This window comes from Dreissena polymorpha, chromosome 15 (genome assembly GCF_020536995.1).
Source record: "Dreissena polymorpha isolate Duluth1 chromosome 15, UMN_Dpol_1.0, whole genome shotgun sequence".
Classification (NCBI taxonomy): domain Eukaryota; kingdom Metazoa; phylum Mollusca; class Bivalvia; order Myida; family Dreissenidae; genus Dreissena; species Dreissena polymorpha.
Genome location: NC_068369.1, coordinates 60,908,524 through 60,930,276, shown reverse-complemented (window position 1 = coordinate 60,930,276; position 21,753 = coordinate 60,908,524). Strand labels below are relative to the sequence as shown.

Below are 21,753 nucleotides of genomic sequence, written 5' to 3'. Positions count from 1 at the left end.
TTCGAAGCTCAGAAAGTGATTGGCATCTCTGTTGATGATCATGGCATAATGCGTGTAAATGATGGAAGTGTTGATAGTGTATCAATTAAAACTTCTCTACATGATTGTATGATGTGGATTGCAAAGTTTCCCAGAGCCATTTTTGTTGCTCATAATGGGCGCAGATTTGATTTTCCGGTTTTGATTAGTACATCGCTAAACACACACTGTTTTGAAACGTTTTGTAATTGTGTAAGCAGTTTTGTTGACTCTTTGCCGGTTTTCAGAAATCGTATCCTGGACATTAACACAATCAGGAAGATCTAGTGAACGTGTTCTCCAGGCAACCTGCAACGCCCACATTGCTCCTGATGATGTTGAAGTACTGGGATCTTTGCTTAAAACATGTAAAATTACTGACAATATGGCCCACATCTTTTCTGTTACTGCAATCCATAATTCAGTTTGTTTAAGTCATGAAAAGCCTTAAAGGCAAAGAACATTAGATTGTAGGACGTGCTGTTGCATAGAGGAACTCTAAACCAACAGCTGAAAACATTGCGGGATATGGACTGGCCTTGTGTCATTTGAAAGCCATATTTTCTAGTTCCGGAGAGGAAGACTTTAGGGATACTTTCATTGCTAAAATCAATGAGGGACTACCAAAAGTCACAAACGCATTTTTTTTTTATCTGAAGTGGTCCCTAAAATTGGTCAGTTTTTCAGTGACGAAAAGTGACGGAACGAGATAATATGGCTTTCAAATGACACGCGGCCAGTCAAAATCACGCAATGGCTTTATACTGATACTAAATTATGTACATCTAGTTGTAATTAATCTGGCTGTTTTTATTAAAATATAAGTTGTATATTATTGTGCTACATGTTTAAAGAAACATAATAACTTATACATCTTTATGCTACGTAATATTGGGACAATTTTGACGTTTTGGTGGTGAACTGCGCCTGTATTCATATATTGCCTTTTGACTTTTGGTGACCTTAAGATTGTATTATTAGCTCGGCTGTTTTCGGAGAAAACTCCGAGGTATTGTCATAGCCTCTTCGTCGTCCGCCGTCCGACGTCCGCCGTCGTGCTAAAACCTTTACATTTGCTCTAAAATTAAAGTGCTTCCACCTACAACTTTGAAACTTCATATGTACATGCACCTTGATGAGTTCTACACGCCACACCCATTTTTGGGTCACAAGGTCAAAGGTCAAGGTCACTGTGACCTCTAATATAAAACTTTAACTTTGCCTCTAACATCATAGTGCTTCCACCTACAACTTTGAAACTTCATATGTACATGCACCTTGATGAGTTTTACACGCCACTCCCATTTTTGGGTCACTAGGTCAAAGGTCAAGGTCACTGTGACCTCTAATATAAAACTTTAACTTTGCCTCTAACATCATAGTGCTTCCACCTACAACTTTGAAACTTCATATGTACATGCACCTTGATTAGTTCTACACGCCACACCCATTTTGGGTCACTAGGTCAAAGGTCAAGGTCACTGTGACCTCTAAAAAAAAATTCTGACAAGCTTTCGCAGCCGAGCGTGGCACCAGTTATGCGGTGCTCTTGTTAATATATTAATATATCAATATTAATTCAAAGTTAGCTAAATTTCTTCACATGTCATGGTTTATAACTGTAGCTTATAATAAGCAAATAGAAAAACCCCAAAAAGTAGTGATATACAAATTTATACTTAAATTAATTGCGTGAAAATGAATTGGGGGTAGGCATACTCAAAGTAAAATTTCTTGAGATAGGAACGGTAAAACTTCCTGAAATTCATTCAGTGTGTAGAAAATATGTTGTGTTAAATAAATATGTACACTATATGCATTTCATCACACTACAAGTGACATAAAACATGATTAAAGTTTCTTGTCACTGAACCATTTGTTGTCGTTTTTGCCATTTTATCCATATAAGTGCATATATTATTGGACATCAAAGGCACAATTCTCTTTCAATGACACTTTTTTAATTCTGTATCTACTAACAAAATCCAGTCGAGTACGTTTATTAAATTAATTGTCAAAATATATGTATATCCCATTACAAAAAAACTATATATTTTGGATATAGGGTGAATCCATAGAAAACGCCCAACCGAGTCAAGGGGTAGGTGTATTCAACCAAGTATAAAAAGTTAACTGGCTAGTAAAAAAGTTTAAAATTTTTGCAATTAGTTGTGATATACAATTTACTATGTGGAAATAATAACAAAGAGTGTTTCTGGAAAAGTACCCATTAGACTCCCACTACCTTAATATCTTAGTTAGAAGGGGATTTTTCAAGCGGTTCCGTAGTGTAGTGGTTACACGCTCGCTTCTCATGTGAGAGGTCCAAGGTTCGAGCCCCAGTAAAATCAAATTATTTTATTTGTGTTCTATGTTATTTGTTTGTTTTTTGTTTTTATTATGCCCATGAAATATATGTGTGAGAGGGTGGGGGTGGGGGGGTCGTAAACACATTAAAACCTTCTTTGTTCCACTTTCCTAGCAACCACCTAGTTACTAAAAAAGGCGCTATAGAGCGCGAAGCGCAAAGCGCGACACGTATTATTAATTGTAATAATGAGTCTTGATAAAGGAAGCAGCCGCTTATCAATGAGGAGCACCATCACAGCACCCCCGTCTCATTACTATCAAGTCCTCCTACAGAGTTTTTTTTAAATCACATATAGAAGGCCGCAGGCCTGACCCGTATCTTGCCAGTAGTATGGATCCTTTGGTATGGATCTTTAACCCCGTTCATTATCCAGTGTTTAAACTTCCGGGTTTACATTTAAACCGACTATTAATAGCTTATTAATATCTTAGTTAGAAGGTGATTTTTCAAGCGGTTCCGTAGTGTAGTGGTTACACGCTCGCTTCACATGTGAGAGGCCCAAGGTTCGAGCCCCAGTAGAATCAAAATATTTTATTTGTGTTCTATGTTAACCTTTTTGTTTTGATGTAGACATTTTAGTTTAAATAAATATGCTGCTTTATTGTAACCATTTTTTGTTTATTATGCCCATGTAATATATGTGTGAGAGGGTGTGTGTGTGTGTGTGTGTGGGGGGGGGGGGGGGGGTTCGTAAACACATTAAAACTTTTACAGTGTTTTCATATCAATGAGTACTCAACCCCTATCGTAAATGAGCAACGTAAGAATAAGTTCAGAATTATCTCCCCTTGAAGTTGAGAAAAATATGAAATTACGCTTACAAGATGAAGCAGATTTTTTAAAACCTACACAGTTCTGTTCCATAAATGAAAACTGCACATGGATGCCAGTAAAAAAAGGAAACCATTGTAAATCAAATGAACTGTGAAATATTTGGGGGTTACAACTCAAAATCATAGATAATGGTTATTTGGGGTTATAACACAACATCATAGATAATGGTTATTTGGGGGTTATAACACACAATCATAGATAATCGTTGTACCAGTATCTTTTTCTATTTTGTTTAAAATAATCGGCCAATATATTAATATTTACAGTAGAAAAAAAAGTTCCATGTAACTTCATTGAGTGCCTTTTACACTAAAATTCCCGACGCCCTTTGATGCTTTGTATCAATACTTATCTTGTTGTGTCTGAAGTGGCTTTGAAAATGTATCTTATGTAAGTATGATTTCATTGTTTCCATGGTACATATCTAGCTGCAAAGTCCTTGATATTTTGTATCTGTAACGAAATGGTGTTCATTTTATTTTTATACTTATATACTGTACTCTCCATCTAATGTTTAATTCATCATAAATATATTTCAATAATAAAAAAACATTGTACATTTTATGTATTTTATTAAGGCACAATTGTGTTTCAGACAATAACCCGTCTTTCTCTGATCTCCCTATGTCGACAAACGTTTTTGAGTCGGCACTTATAGGAACTTCCATCTGGAAGGTAACGCCGTCGGACATTGACGTCAGTGACGCCAGCAGCTTGACTGTTACTATGGCAACGAATAACTACTTCAACTTTGATCCAAATCCAAATAATCGTAAGAATGGCTTTTGATAGTTACACACACACACACACACACAAATATATATATATATATATATATATATATATATATATATATATATATATATATATATATATATATATATATATATATATATATATATATATATATATATATATATATAATAGAAACAAGGAGTGCAACTTCATTTGCCGTAAAACTACACCATCTTTACTGTAAACCATGTAACTCGAACAATTTTTAACGAATCAACTACACACCGGTTGTTTTCGAAAGCTAATAAAATAATTTATCAGGAAAAAATAGCATGGTGAATTTAATTCCAGTCTATTAACATGCAGACTAGGTCCGTGTATATACCGTCTTTTCCATTTTCATTTCGCATTAGACACAACGAAAAACAAAAATCAACGTATATTAGTTCATATTCCGATTTTATTATAACCAGAACAAAAACAAAAAACAAAAACAACGTTGAGTTCTTTGTATCGTTTTTCGGTGTACTAATAACAAAACAAAACAAAAATCTTATTTCTCTATTCATATTTCGTTTCAATTTTAATTATACAAAAATCAATATATGAAAATTGAAACATAGTGCCTGTTTACATTAACCGTTCTTGAATTGATAAAACAGTATACGAAAAACGAGGGGCGCTCCGCTGTTTTGGAGAGATAAGTCGTGATTGATCTTTTTGCGCAATTTTCTCCCTTAGATCTTAATATTTTTGAATACATACATGTAGACAATTAAAGACGAAGAATAGTCGAGTCTTGGGACAGCTATTATTGGCTACTCTGATGGGAAAATAAATAGATCTAGTAAAATTATATTACAAGCCCATTAAATTATAATAATAGAAAAATCAACGCTAATTAAAGTCAATTATTTAAAATACCATATACGTTACAACTATGAAATTGTTGCAAATTTATGAATAATGATTTTTGGTACGTTTTTTTCTCCACTTTTCGAATGACTTTTTACATGAACTGGATGTGTATAAAAGGAATAAAATAATACATTTTCCGACTTTTCGTGCACTTTAACAGATCACGCAAGCCAACGCTTGCTTGAATGCGCGTTTCTCTCTGCAAATCATACACGAATAGTTACAGATGTACAAGCTTTTTTCGGCGTTAGCTGTATACGCCAGCTTTTCACCTTAGCCCGACCTTTGTAAACGACCAATCAATTCGAATATAAAATTTTCAGCCGGTAGGCCTGAAACTTTTCGCAGTAGAAAACGGTCAATCTACAAACAGATTTCACATTAACATTAATGTGTTATTCCATCGACTTTCTATTTTTGAAAAAGTGTAGGGACAGGGATACTACAGTTCGTTTATCAACGAAGTTAATTGCGTATTCAGCATGAAACAATTGTAGCTCTATCTCTAATAATTAGGTTTGAGAGATGGAGCAGTTTCACACTCAATTCTCGACATCAATACAGAGTGCGTGTCCCGTTATATTTAGAAGAATGTCAGCGCCAGAGCTTAAAGGCTGTGTTCTCATATTTGGTAATTACTACGATATTGCATTATGTGCACTCAATTTTTTTAGATCTTATAAGAATCGTTGTTAAGTAACCTGTTATACGCTTTGACGAACAAATTAAAAATTGTTTACTAAATTAACCGTTAAACAAGAAAATGTTTAAAGCTTTAAACAAGCCGTCGTTTCAGCAGCAGAATTGTTACCTAACTTTAATGCATTGCATGCCAATCCGCAAGGTATCAAGGTCAGTTTGCGGTCAGTTGCAGAAATCTTTATATAAACGCCGTCTCGTAAACTTTGTGCACTTGAAGTCTGTTTTGATCAGAAAGATACTAAATAAAGATATTCGGCGATATTATTGTGGTATGTCAATCATCGATTTTTAATATGTTTTCAACATTTGCATGATAAGGACCAATTTTTATCCATTTAGACCAATTTATTAAGCATGAGCACAATAATTCTCTATACTATAATTATGCAATAAAATAAGATTCGAGTATTGCCGGCTGACCTATATGCACTCGTTTATTTTCATGTTTCTTGTGTTTTTCTATTCTGTAAATATAGATATCTGAGTAATAATATCACATAAAGCAAAATAAGCCACGAAATCTGGCGCAACACCCCGTAATTGATTTGCTTGTGATGGAGCTAAGAACTGCGCAGAAAAAAGGCATCCGCTACTTTTTATCTCATAGAGATAACTTTTGATCGTTCATAAACATCGACCACAATCAACGCCGTATATCTTTTTTAAAGATACTTCTTGTTATAATTATATTCGAGTTCCATTTTAGGAGACAACCATTGTCTAAAACGGAACGTTTCAACGCGTGCAAGTAGTTTCTATAGGCGTTACGCATGCTATTCGCCTTCTTTATGAACCATAACATTAAAGTCATTTTAGCGGCGTTATTGGCGTCGCACTGAAGTGCGGCGACTCGTATGTAATACGTTTTTTTTTCGCTTATGGGAGGAGAAGTTATTTTACGGATCAATGTATATATTATATGAAGGTATATGAAGGTAAATATTTTTTAAGCATTAACTTCATCTTGAGCGCTCTTTCCGGAACATTAAATATGTTTTTTAATAAGTTATTAAATAGGCACATTTATTAATATTATTATTAATATTATATATAATTATTTCAAGCGCAAAACGGTTTCATATATGGTGTTTGGTTATAACTCTATCAGAGCAAATAGCACTAGACATATCACAGTTCAGTTGTGAAATGTAACATGTACATGTATTTGTACTTAATCGAACGAATTAAAAATTATATTTTAGAAACCTTGCACTTAACCATTTCATAAGCTTCAAACAACTTTTTATTTATTGTCCTTGTGTCATGTTCTTTATTTCAATATTGGCAGTACTAATACAGCTTTAACATTCTATTGTATACGGTGATGTAAAAATGGGACATTTTAGCAGCCGCCGCCGATTATTGTTCTTCTGTAAACATCATTTGGGTCTAAGGCTTAATAATAATTGGAATACGGGGATAAGGGGAAGGCGTAAAACAGCTCTTAAAATGTAAGGACCTCTTCCTAATTATAGGACTAAAACGAGTTTTTTTGTGTGTAAAATTAGTACTGAATTTGCATAGTTTAGAGGCAAAGAAAAAGAAGTGTCATAACGGCAAAGAAAAAGAAGTGTCATAACTATAAATATTAAGAGACTAACTATAGCCCTATCAATTCGGTTGGATCGACATGAAATACCGGTACGTTGGGAAACATTTAGATGTCAGATTATGATCATTTCAATTTGGACAAATACTTGTACATAAATTGGAAAAACAACTGAAAATATCCACGTCTTCTTCCCTTATACGGCGTGTCTTTCTCTCCCCCCAAAATACACGTAAGAAGCCATCCTGGTCGAAAAACAACTGAAAATATCAACGTCTTCTTCCCTTACGGCGTGTCTTTCCCTCCCCCCAAAATGCACATAAGAAGCCATCCTGATCGAAATAAGTGATGTATTCTTATGTAAAGGAAAAAAGAACGCGCAATAGCCACGAATGAGTTACCTCCCCAAGACAGCAGCACAGAGCAAAGATCTTTTTTTATTTATAGATTTTTGAACAGCGCCACTCGTTTTTCGTTTTTTGTAAACCGTAATATCAAACTAAGAACGGTAAACGAGACCAAGTTTTAATCATTGATTTTCGTTGTATGAAGATGAAACGAAATTTGAAGAGGGAATTACATTTCGCATTTTGTTTTATAATTTGTACAACAAAAAACGATAAAAAGAAGTTAATTTTGTTTTCGTACTTTGTTTTTGTTTCGGTTATTAGAAAATCGGAATATAGACGAATATGCCTTTATTCTCATGTTTCGTTGTGTCGAATACAAAACGAAAAAGGAAAAGACGGTTTATACACGGACCAGACTAAACTGGCAATAACTAATACAGTTGCAGTCTAATGCTTTGTTTACCATCTTTTCAAATTATAATCGTCGTTTTCTGAGTAGTTAAATACATGAATAAACGCGTCGGCTCGACGTGTTCAATTTTACGATATAATAATGCTGCTATTATTTTATAATTATCATTATTATTATCATTATTATTATTATTATCATTATTATTATTATTATTATTATTATTATTATTATTATTATTATTATTAGTAGTAGTAGTAGTAGTATTTGTATTATTATTATTATTATTATTATTATTATTATTATTATTATTATTTGAATTTGTATTATTATTTGTATTATAATTTGTATTATTAATATTATTTGTATTTTTCATTTATACATTCGACCGACATTTATCGCTAAATCCTCGTTTAAATGTGCACAGAAGTGAACAAATTCACTTACGCCTTCCATAAATATACAATCAACATCATCGTTGTTGCAGTTTCAGTGTCAGTGTCGAGTAGCTTGATTGCCGTTCCCGACCAGACGCTGTCGTTCACGGTGACAGACCAGTGCGGGAACACCGCCACTGAGGATCTTACTGTCGTAGTCGAAAACATCGTAAGTGTTGCGTCGAATGCTAGTTTTTCTCAAAACGGTTTTTAATGCATGTGAGTTAGTGTCGTCAAGAAATAGCATGTGCAGTCCACGTTTGTACTTGCGCGCGTGCATACGTGCGTGTGCGCGTGTGTTTGCATGCGTGTGTGTTTTTGTGTGTCCCGACCCAAAAACAGGGTTCATCGCTTTGAACAGCCAAAACTTCATCAAGTGTGCAGCGATTTCAATGAACTCGGTCCTATTCAACGCAGAAATGATTTTCTTTTCTGGCAATGTACATATCTTGTAATATTTTCACAAATGCTGGGTCAAATTTTAACACGATCCACAACTCGCGAGACTTACTCGTCATCGATAAGCCCCGATTCAAGTATAAAATCTTCAGGAATAAAGATACACCTCCGCGTTGGACCAATGAAATCACTCGCGTGTTCAAAACATCGGCCAGCTGAAATGTATTTAAACAAAGGTTTTAACGGCGCTGGACAGTAAGTTTTAATACATAATGTAACGGCAAGAACGGTAAGAATGTTTCTTTTCGGCGAAGCTGTCTAAGCCAGCTTTTCACCTTACCTGACCTTTGTAAGTGTCCAATAACATTCAAATAAAATTTCCCGCGGCTAGATACGAATGATTACACTTCATTTATTCCATTGGCTGATTTGAGCATAATCCCCAGACCATTGGAAAATGACCGCGTCTTTGTAGTATAGCGTGTAACAATGTTTTACTGCGTGTTCAGCATTAAACAATTTTATCTCTAATGAAAAGGCTTGATGGATAGAACAGTTTAACACTCAACTCTTGACATCAATACATTTGTGTGTGCCCCTTTATTTTCAGAGGATTGTCAGCGCCTGAGCTTTTGTACTTAAAGGCTATGTTCTCATATTGAGTAATTACTGCCACATTGCTGCCTGTGTACTAGTATATTTTAGTTCATAAAAGTATCGTTTTTCCCTTTCGTTTTGGCTAAACCATTTTTAATTATTTTAGAAATTGGACATTATACATGTAAAAGTATATAGTTTTAAACAAGCCGTCGTTCCAGCAGTGGAATCATGACCTCACTTTTATGCATTGCATTCCAACCCGCAAGGAATCAGGGTCAGTTCGCGGCCAGTAAACGGATCGTTATATAATATAGGCGCTATCGCGTTAACTAGGTGAACTGGAATTGTATTTAGACCAGAAATATGTTAAATGAAGGTATTCGGCGATATAACTATGGTAGGTCAATCATAGATTCTTTATTTGTTTTCAACAATACCATGATAAATATTATTTTTGATTAATTAAACAAGAATTATTCCACCATTTTGACCAATTTGTTAAGCATGAGCGCGATGATTCCCGATACTGTTAATCATCGAATCAAATAGCAATGCCCGACACACCACTAAAACAGGTTTGTTCGAAGAACGCACGTATAAATAGTAAAAATATGTACGGATTCTTCGCGTTTGGCCGGTTGACTTATATGTTTTAATTTCACTTCCATTCTTCTTTTGGTTTTCTGTTTTGTATCTATAGATAAATGATGAGCAATATGTAATAATGTAAAATAAGCCGCAAAACTCCGCGTAAGATCCCGTTCTCAGTGTGATGCAGCCAAGAACTGCATGGAAAAAGACATTCGCTATCTTTGATCTCATTCATTAAACTCTTTACCTTTCACTAACTCCAACCACAATCAACGCCGTTTATCTTTTTTTAAAGATATTTCTTGTTTCATATGTTTTATTGAATTATGGTACCGAGATCCGTGCACTTTGCAGGGAAAATGCCCTTAACTCCGTGAAGATTTCAGTCTTGAATCGGGTCAGATCGATGACGAGTAGGCCACACGAGTCCTGTATCGGGTTATTTCTTAAAATGTTACCCAACATTTGTAAACATATTGCAAGATATGTACATTTCCAGATCAGAAATGCATTTCTGCGGTTAATAAGACCGAGTTTATTGAAATCGCTATACAATCCATGAAGTTATGGCTGTTAAAAGCGATGCACTTTGTTTTCGGGTCATTTTGAGTTGAATACCTTGTTATACATATTGATAGTGATTTTCTTCATATAAGTTGACGTTTCGTTATAATTTGATTATTTTTCATTCGAAATGATGTTTTTACTTAATAATATCATAGCCACACGCTAACCACCTCGTGACCCGTGTGTGTATGCGTGCGTGCATGTGTGCACATGTTCGTGGATGTGTAAAAATCGTGTGAGCAATCGGACATTTTTCATGTACTAACAACTATTTTCCTAACAATATCTTTTAATCAAAATATATTTCTCTCTTTAAAAATACCCTATGTCTTTCTTGAAACATTGTTGCAGGCGCCGGTTATCCAGAATCTGCCGAACTCGACGTCACTTCACGAGAATACAGTGACGTCCGAGTACTTGTACACAGTGTCTGTGGTTGACTACGGGCCTGTCACGTGTGCAATCAACCCGGCTAGCAGCAACTTCCTCATCCGACAGGCCGGGGCATCGAGCGCCTGTGCGTGCACGTAGTTACATAGTTATAGACTGAAGCGCCTGTACGTGCACGTACTTATATAGTTATAGACTGAAGCGCCTGCACGTGCACGTATTTATATAGTTATAGACTGAAGCGCCTGTACGTGCACGTACTCATATAGTTATAGACTGAATGAAATGAGTTATTAAATAATACTTAATTCAAATACAAGAACCGATCGTTGGTGTTCGTCTTTTTTCAAGGCAGTGTAGTGAAATACGACGGAATTTATGCATAGATTAGGCGTAATTTGCAAGGCAGTATCCGATAAAATGTCGAAAATGCTGTCAAGATCTTTTAATTACAACCCCACGAGTATTAAAGCACCAGTTGTTTTAGCTATTTGGGATACAACGAACTTTTATTCGCTGGCTTAAGACGTTCTGTTTTGTCTTCGTCGAACGACACAAAGTAAACGTTCGTGCCAAACAATGCTTCATATTGGCGAAACGAAAGCAACGCTAGATAGCGTCATTTCAGCACTTGTTTATGCAAAAGTAGTACGGTCTAAAAATTATTGAGTTAATCTAGTTGTTTTGGGTTTAATTTTAAAGTGAAACACATGTTTAATAGACCGCTTTATCCAATCAGAATCGTTTATGTGAACACGCACACAGTTTTTATTACAAGTGTGACGAATGCGTTTATCACTCATTGTGTTAGGTAATGTAAAATACTAGCAATAACATTTTTTTTAAATGATGCGTGTCTTTTCTCTCAACTATAACGCTTATATCTACACCGGAATGTACGGAATCCGGAAAGTGCCATCTATAATCTCGCCCTTCTTTCATCAAGGGCGACACTAGTCAAAGGAAGCGATACACGCTATTTTTCGCGACAGTCGCGGCGACGCACGATATTTTTCGCGACAGTCGCGGCGACGCACGATATATTTAACACGATATATCGCCTTTTGGGCTACCTACACAAGGGCGATATATGGTGTTAAATATATCGTGCGTCGCCGCGACTGTCGCGCAAAATATCGGCACTATCCGGATTCCGTATGAATGAGAGATAATTTACATATTTTCAAATGAAAATTTAGCACAAGCTCTCGTGTCGATATTAATTGGTTAATATCCTCTATATATTTACCGAAGTAGCTTTTTTATTTACCGGTAGTTGTTTTAAGTTTCTACATTGCCCGTAAAAATACATGTATATGATTAAATATATTACGCTAAATATTAACATGGTTAAACAATATTTATAATCTGTAATAATTTGACTAATGACAGAACATTACGCGATGATATATTTGGCCATGAGAAATACAGGTGATTACAAATATTTATGTATATATTAAGTGCAATTAAAATTATATATTTATATAAACACCCTTTAAAGTATTCCCTTTTTTATCACTCAAATAGGTTAATTAAGTCGAACTGTAACAGAGCTAGATTATATTTTCTACTTGTAGACTGGGATATCTACACAGTGAGCGGTTGTGATTTCAACTACGCTACAGGGGCGTCAATCGCGTTGAACGTCAAGTGCACGGACACTGGCGGCAAGTCGGACACCGAAACGTTCACCGTCAACTTGATACAGAATGAGGTACGTTGGACAACATTTGTCACCAATTATATGAGCTGCGTCCTGGGACAACTGGGCTTAATACATTTCAAATAGATCCCGTCCTCGAGGGATATGCAATAAACATTTTATCTATCACATTTTCATGCAAATGTGGTTAGATCAGCAAATAATAGATGATTGCATAGCACTAAACTGAATGGGTTTTAAACTTCACTCACATTAAAGATAAAAAATGCGTTGAGATTGAGATCTCAAAAAAATATTAAGATCTTAAATTTCACACATTTTATAATAAAAAATGAGGTGCTTTTTGCAAGGTTATCAAACATTATTTGTAAATAATGTGGTCCTGTAGAGAACGTATGGACACAGGAAAACAACTATGATAAAACGATGCACAACATCAAACGTGTTGATATGCGTATTCTTTGTAAGAAGGCTCGTGTAGGCACGTGTTACTCGAACTTATCAGAGAAACAAATATGGAAAGTGCCTAACTAAAATTCTTAATTTTGTTTAAGCTTTCGATCTTTCCACAAATAGCTTTTAAATATATGTGCATTTCAATATTTTTACGACATAAATTATTTATTAGATATATTTCTAATTTTAAAAATCACTACACATATATTATAAAGCTGAAATGTTAAAACATCATTTACATGATGTGTTTTTGTACACGTTTCATAATTTGGTGCTTCAGGATAATAAACTCAAGCAATTAACATATACTTATATTATTTCAATTTTATTGATACATTTTGGATAATTACTTATATAATTACTAATATTAAGAGCTTAACAAGTAAAACTGCACCTTTCTATTTCCTACTCCTTTTGTATTTTCTGGCCAAAATTTCTGATTAAAGCCGCCAATTATTCACAACCTACCGAATTCAACGAGCGTTCACGAAGACACTGACGTCGAAACGTTAATTTACGTTCTGAACGTCACGGACGCGGATAGTCCGTCTCTTACCTGCGTCTTCGTCACAGCGTCGACGCTATTCCGTCTACGAATGGTGACCGGAGGTACAAGTAAGTACAAATATCAAATACTGTGACGGCTGAGCAAGTGTATTTGGCAATACACTCTTAACGTATTATTTATGGTGAACGTATAATATGTCCGTCTATTTCCTCTTTGCAAATGTAATTTTCTTTATAGCTTTATAAAGAAATACGTGTAACGAATATGGTACAAGTTTGTACCATATTCGGCCGAATATGGTACAACTGTCTAATTGTACCATATACGTATCTGCAGTTTTGGGGTAAAATGCCTGACCGAATATGGTACAAACTTGTACCATATTCGGATGAAAAATGTACCACATTCGTTCCGAATATGATACACACTCATCATCGTAATCATCATCATCATCATCATCGTTATCTCATCATCATCATCATCATCATCATCATCATCATCATCATCATCATCGTTATCTCATCATCATCATCATCATCATCATCATCATCATCATCATCATCATCACATCAATTATCAACACCCCAATGATCATCATCGTTGTTATCTTTACCAACACCACCATCATCATCACCATCAAAACCAACATCATCATATCCATTATCATGATCGTAATGGTGATCACAAAAGTTTTTTTTGTGATGATAATGACAGCGATGTTTTCGGTCGATAATGAGGATGTTGTGATGATGATGACGACGATGAGAATATCATTATCATCATCGGCCAATAAACATCGCCATCATCATCATCACAAATATTTTGTTATCATCATCATCATTATCATCATCGTCGGCCGATAAACATCGCCGTCATCATCATCTAAAAACTTATCATCATCATTATAACCATCATCATCGTCCGATAAACATCGCTGTCATCATCATCCCAAAACGTTTGTTATCATCATCATCATCATCATTATCATCATCATCATCATCATCACCACAATCATCAAACCCCAATCATCATAACCACTGTCATCATCATCACCACCACCATCATCATCACAATTTTTTTACCATCATCATCATCACAAATGTTTTGTCATCATCATCATCACATATTCATTTTACATTTTGTATTTTATAATTTGTTTCATTCAAGAGATTCAACAAACTTGTACTTTTTTCATTTATTGGTATACTGACAGGATTTTTCAAAGTAATATTAAAGAACATAGAACAGCATTTAAATTTTAATCCAACTGTAGCATTTTGACAAGACATAATATACATATATACATTCATTTTAGTAGCAGCCAAAATATCCCAAATGTGCTTCGTAAAAAGTTACCAGTAAATGAGCAAATGACAACAAATTTCCGGTAGAAGAACATAATCATCAATCACAAAAATAACATAACAGGTTTCCAAACACCGATATACATGTATATTTCACCTGTAATGTCTGTACATGACATCTATGATATCATACCAACCGATTCCACTAACACGCAAACGCAGCCATGCGTTTGCCCATTTTGGCCCCTTGATGATTTCTTTTATTGCCGAAATAAGACCGCTGTTTCTGCCCGCTCTTGTTAATAGGAAACGAACGCTAACAGGATTTCTGTTACTAGTATCTAGTCCAATATCCGGCCGAATGTAAATTCTAGGTGTTTGCAAACTCATTGACCTTATTAAATCTCTAAAGGGTTTGCCGACCTTCGCCAACACAAACTGGATTGACGGGTTTGATTGTATGCAGAACTTAAAAATTTCAACTTGAATGTGAAGTGGTAACATCAGAAATGGAAAAGTCGTTCGCTTCTGTGCCCTCCTATTGTTTATCATATCTTGAAGCTCTTTCAGGGCTGAACACACAGAGACGTCACCGTTGTCGCCAGAGTCACCGTTGTCGCCGGAGTCACCGTTGTCGCCAGACGCAGCGTTGTCGCCGGAGTCACCGTTGTCGCCGGAGTCACCGTTGTCGCTGGAGTCACCGTTGTCGCCGGAGTCACCGTTGTCGCAAGAGTCACCGTTGTCGCCAGACGCAGCGTTGTCGCCAGATGCAGTGTTGTCGCCAGACGCAGCGTTGTCGCCGGAGTCACCGTTGTCGCCAGACGCAGCGTTGTCGCCGGAGTCACCGTTGTCGCCGGAGTCACCGTTGTCGCTGGAGTCACCGTTGTCGCCGGAGTCACCGTTGTCGCAAGAGTCACCGTTGTCGCCAGACGCAGCGTTGTCGCCAGATGCAGTGTTGTCGCCAGACGCAGCGGTGTCGCCGGAGTCACCGTTGTCGCCAGAGTCACCGTTGTCGCCAGACGCAGCGTTGTCGCCTGACGCAGCGTTGTCGCCAGACGCAGCGCTGTCGCCAGAGTCACCGTTGTCATACGACTGTTCTAAGCGTGATATTATGTCCTTGTACACGCGTTGATTGATACGGATACTAACGTAATGCATGCCAAATCCTTCTGGGAAATACCCCAATGCAATTGTTCCAACATCACCATCGAACTTTCCATCTGCTGACACAATTGATGAGTGTTCTAGTCCTCGGGTAGAAACTACCAGGCACTGCAAATTATATTCTCTCATAAGTGCAATGAGCGTGAGGTTGTCGCCGTATGTCCCATTCTTAGACATATTCTTAACGTATTCATCAAATGTTTCATCATAGACAAAAGTTTCATAGAAATATCTGTTTTCTACAATGTGATGGACTGCTTCCTTACGTAAAGCATCTACGTCTTTGTATATACCAATTTTACCAAGTTGATGCGATATAGCAGCAAATTGACAATTTCCATCCGGATTTGGGTCCATGGCAATATTCACCCCATCCAACAACTGCAGATTTTCATGGTGTGTTAAAACATGATAGTACTTAGTTCTGTGATTTTGTTTCTCTGAGCGGTTCTGTTTTAATGAATGTTTTTTAATTTTTCGTTGTTTCTCTAACGCAACAGTTAGGCTAGTCATGTTTTCGACCCCAACCGATTTGCTTACGAATCCAAGTTCGGGTTTGTTCGGTACTTGAAATGACACGATATAAACACCATTTCGTTTTACTTTTTCTACCTTGCCTTCGATAACATATCTTTTGGTTGGCACCCTGGATTTTCGAAAGAGATAGCGAATTAATACTGTCTCTCCTACTTTGTACTTGCTTGGGGAAGTTGCGTTTTTCAACAGCGACCTGTAAGCCTTTTTATTTGCTCGCCGTATGGTTTTCTTTATTTCACGAGAACTATGACGTTCTTTGGTAAAAACATGACTTCTTCCGTAGTAGGCTTCAAAGGGCGTGAGACCCCCAAGAACTCGTTTGAAACTTGTGTTTATGGCATAGGCTAAATCTTGAAGCCCTTCGACCCAGTTAAATCCACGTTTACTTTTTGTTGCAAATAGAATCTTGGCCTTTATAACACTGTTTGACCTTTCACACTTGCCCTGTGATTGAGGATGATACGGCCTACTATTGATCATTTTGATGTTGTACTTGTTCAACAAAAGTTTCATACTAGGGCCTATAAATTCCAGTCCGTTGTCACATTGGATGATGTCAGGGGCAAGGTTAACCATCAACACGTCCTCTAATGCCTTTGCAACTTCACGCGAACTCTTCGTTTTCAGGGGTTTTGGCATAACGTACCTAGAATAAACGTCCACGACTTGTAGAATATAACTGTATGTGGACCCCTTGTAGCTAACACTTTGATTTTTCATGTTAATTATGTCAATCTGCCATCTTTTGCCTGGTTCCTCTTCTGTAATTGTCTTTGGCTTTGGCTTGTTTGTAAATCTCGGATACTTCTCATGGTAATACTTGCTATTGTACAGTATTTCAAGGATAGCTTGTTCCGAGAACCCCGTGTAATTTACTTTCAGTTTGTTGTAAATAACCCTTGCTCCACATCCTTTGTTTTCCATGAACATCTTCTCAACAAATCTAGGAAGATCTTCTTTCACAAGGACTTGCTTTCCGCCACACAATAAAGAATCCCGGTCACCAAGCTCGAAGTCCTTACGTTTTCTAATCATGGCCAAACAATTATTCTCTTCAGGTGTCCGTTTCTTCACAGGGACATCGAACGATCCGTTTAAACATCTGACAATAATGTCGTACTTCGACCTGGGCAAGCACCCTAATTGCTTCCTTTTTCTCCTAATTGCTTCCTTCATCTGAAATAATATAATAAGTTATTATACATTTATACTTCATTAGTTAATAGAGCTTGTATTGAACACCGCGTGTCGAAAACGAATGTCTCACGACATGAGCTGAGCTAAAATCACTCGTCTGATAGCTCCGCTAAAATTTACAATCCGAACTTCCGGGCAATATGCGCAATGAAAGTAGCAAGTACTTCATGTAAAGTTTCATTGAAATCCAACCGAATTCAAATTCAGGGGAAAAATAGCGGGCAAACTTATGGCGGTCAACGGACAAACGGTCTGTAGAAACCAATGCTACGTGGATGGAAGGGATATAAAGAAGGGGCCCTGGGGGCCTAGGTCGCTTACCAGAAGTCACGACTAGGCAGGGTTCGAAGGTCAAAGACCTATAAACTCCATAAAATTTAAAATGTTCAAATCTACAGATTACAGGAGCTCGATCTGATTTTGGTGGAAAATACACTTTCGAAAAAATGACTGTAGCTTAAATATTTTAGCAGTTTAGGAGTTACGCACCCGGAAGGAATGCCACGGACAATTGGATAGACGGACGGACAACTGCAAATGCACTCTGAGGGGGGGGGGGGGCATAAAACATAAAAATCAATGCATGTTAAAACATCAATGCATATTAAGACAACTGAAAATTAAAATTATGTACAGTACTTACTGTCAAGAATTCTTTTGAAGTTTGAAGAAAGTTTGGATTTCAATTCTTTCTAGTCGAAAATCACAACTTTTCTTGCCGACCGCCAAGTCAAATATGGTTACTGACTTCTGAGTAAGACTCGTGTGCAAAATTCCCGCCTTTTTAAAGCGGCACGTTATCAAAGAAAAAATCGGAAACTTCAAAGCTTTGTCGGCTTCTCAGCAATATGACGTCGGAACGACAAATCAACTTTACAAAGTAATGTTTAGGAATACAGTCACACCTGTCTAAAGCAGCCAGTCAAACATCCTTATTTTTGGAGAGATATATTCATTTAAAAGAGCTCAAAATCTCTTAAATCGGATTTTGGTGAAAATACACTTTCGAAAAAAAAAGTTTTAAAAATTTGAAAATTGCTATTAATGATCTCCACGAAAGTATCTGGCCCGCCCGGGAATCGAACCCAGGCCGCCTGCGTGCCAATCTGACGCGCAACCGACTGAGCTAGCCGGCGAAACAGTTACACAACCAGCAAAATCCATGTAAAGTGTGGTTAAGTTAGCTGTTTCTGTTACTGCTAGTTACGACGACGACGACGACGACGACGACGACGACGACGACGATGATGATGATGATGATGATGATGATGATGATGATGATGATACTTTTGTCACTTCCAATATTAGGTTAATACAATGTATTTGAGTTTGAAAAAAAGTTTACACATCGGCAGACTATTTCATTTATTAAGAAATACATAATTTATGTACCATATACGTAGGCCATTTTCATTTTTATGAGTTTTTTTGGTATGTACCAAATACGTTTTGGCGAGCATAGAAAAACTTATTCCAACCGAATATGGTACAATGTTTGTACCATATTCGGTCGAAAATTGTACCATCTTCGGTCCGAGTATGGTACATTTGTACCATATTCGGCCGAATATGGTACAAATGTACCATATTCGTTTTTGTACCAAATACGGTCCGACATACGTGTTTGTCATTGTATTTAAAGTCGTCAGCGCATATCACAATGTTAACTTTTCAGGGCGTATCTATATATGCAGAAGTCTTTCATAAAGCCCGACACATAACCATAAATATATACCCAATTTTCAGAGTGGGGGATATACAGCGTCGCGGGGGCGACGTTCGACTACAATGCAAAGAACAGCTACCAATTGGACGTAAACTGCACCGACGGACGTGCTTCTGACGTCGACGTCTTCACCGTCTACCTAATCAGGAACGACCCGCCTCAGTTGACAAACGTTCCAGGTATAATTTATAAAGGACATATAAACTCGAAAAATAATATTATTTCTTACTTTATCATGCGTACGTTACGCTAGAGTTAATATCCTCTACAACTTTGTAAATCGCACTTCAAGTTTACAATTCGTTTTAACATTAACATGGGTTACTTTTAATCACGTGGTTAACGTTCGATTAATGTGAATTTTGTCCTAATTTATTAAAACGCCCATTGCAGCAACCATTTCTCTGTCAACATCTGCGCCGAAAGGCTATGACGTGTACAATGTGACGTCATTCGACGCCCCCGGTGCAGAAGGAAGAGCGGATCAACTGACGTACACAATCACGTGTGTTCCGACAGATTGTCCGTTCACTATCTTAGCATGTGAGTGTCTGAACTTTGTCAATATAGAGTACGCAATTTTAACAATATTGTGGGAAATGTGTTTCTTTGTGATATTTTATCGAGTAAAAAACGAGGTGAATAGGCTGTAAATTTTTAGAATTATATTTATTAAAAAGCGAAATGTATTTCCCTTAAACTCGTCTCCATATAATTTGGACTTAAACAATAGATGATTTACACACAAAATCATACTAAGAGACCCTTTGAACAGTATACTTTCCAGAAAATCGAAATTGCATTTAACAGTCGATAGTTTTTACTAAGAAAAATGCTCGGTAAACAAAATATAATAGCATTATTAAAATGCGTAAAACATTCCTTTTCTTTATAACCCATCCATAGCGGGCATGCTGCAGCTCAATAAGGGCATCACTACCCTTAGCCTCGTCGGCTATGACGTCAGCATTGAGGTGTGCGATCACAGGAACTGCGGTGACATCAGGATTCTCACGGTTAACATCGTGGGTGAGTAGAAACCTTTTTCGTCGGCGTCACCAATAGCAACAGAGGCTAGCTAACATATATTTTCAAAACTAAATGCAAATGCGTTGTTGTTTCTGTTCATTTAAGTAAACTATTTTTCATGTAATTGATTAAATTATAATATTTACGGGTATATTCATATAAATAAAAAATGAACGATACATATACAAGTAACTACTACGTATCTAGATTTAACTGTTTTAACTCATTTAGCAACAATCAACTCTTCGATTTTTTAAACATGTACGAAAATGATATTCTAAACGACATACCTGCATTTTTCCAGAAATCACTGATCTCCCAAAGATAACTAACTTGAACCAGAACCTCAACGTGCCTGAAAATAGCGCCACTAATCACGTGTTGCTGACCACCGCATGCACGGACTTTGACGTACCAGACGACACGCTGTCCTATAGTATGACATGTAGCCCTGGCACCGGAAACAACATGTTCTTGATCAACAGCGGAAGTGAGTTATTCTCATTTATATAAATCGCCGAACAACCTTCGCGCAGATATTTGACCGCTTCAAAGCATGTAGCATGCACGCTGGGAAGATAACCGCTGCAATGAGTTTGATCACCAAACTGTCGTCACAGTGGTCTCCCATACTTTCTTAAAGAAAGGTGGAGGTTAAGAATAACCACCGTTCAACAAGTCCCATTCCTTAGCTACTTTTATTTGTGAACGCCATTACTATCTTTGTTGCAAGATGCATAGTAAATCGTTGAAAATCAAGAATGTTTGAACTTTAAATTTGATAGTGAGGATTGCGACGTGAGTTGATCTTTTAACTTAATGGATTTTTTTGGATATTTTTGTTTATTACATGCCAATGTCTGTGATTTTCTACATTAATCGAGCGTTTTTTTATCTTATAAACATTATTGAAAGAAAATAAAAAATCTTATTTAAAGTGATCCAAATAATTTTTTGCTAATAATATATGATTTTAAGAGCTTTTGAAATATTACATCGTAACCGTTTACTAAGACATAGACCCTTGAAGGGTTCTTCTTCGTTTAAGTACAATCCAAAATTCGTTTTCCTTGTTATTGCACTCAAATAACCATGTACACATATATGTTTCCTAGGACTAGGACAGTATACATGGTTCCTTTAAGAACACTGTAATAATTATGACAGTATAAACATGTGTACTATTAATTAGCACACTGTTAAAGGGATCGTCAACCACGTATGACGAAAAAAAGAAAAGTTCTAAAATACCGTATTTCTTACAATTATTAGTTTATATTGATTAAAATATCACGACCG

At 36.5% G+C, this 21,753-nt stretch overlaps 1 protein-coding gene across 1 annotated transcript; it reads left to right on the top strand.

The window, feature by feature from the left end:
• Positions 1-3,847: 3,847 nt before the first annotated feature.
• LOC127859779 (uncharacterized) lies at positions 3,848-21,598 on the top strand. The gene is made up of 10 exons (XM_052397287.1): positions 3,848-3,995; positions 8,374-8,492; positions 10,832-10,997; positions 12,448-12,584; positions 13,436-13,604; positions 19,446-19,604; positions 19,819-19,968; positions 20,332-20,454; positions 20,759-20,944; positions 21,570-21,598. Exons 1-10 carry the CDS (start codon positions 3,848-3,850, stop codon positions 21,596-21,598), a joined length of 1,386 nt encoding a protein of 461 aa, XP_052253247.1.
• Positions 21,599-21,753: the final 155 nt, after the last annotated feature.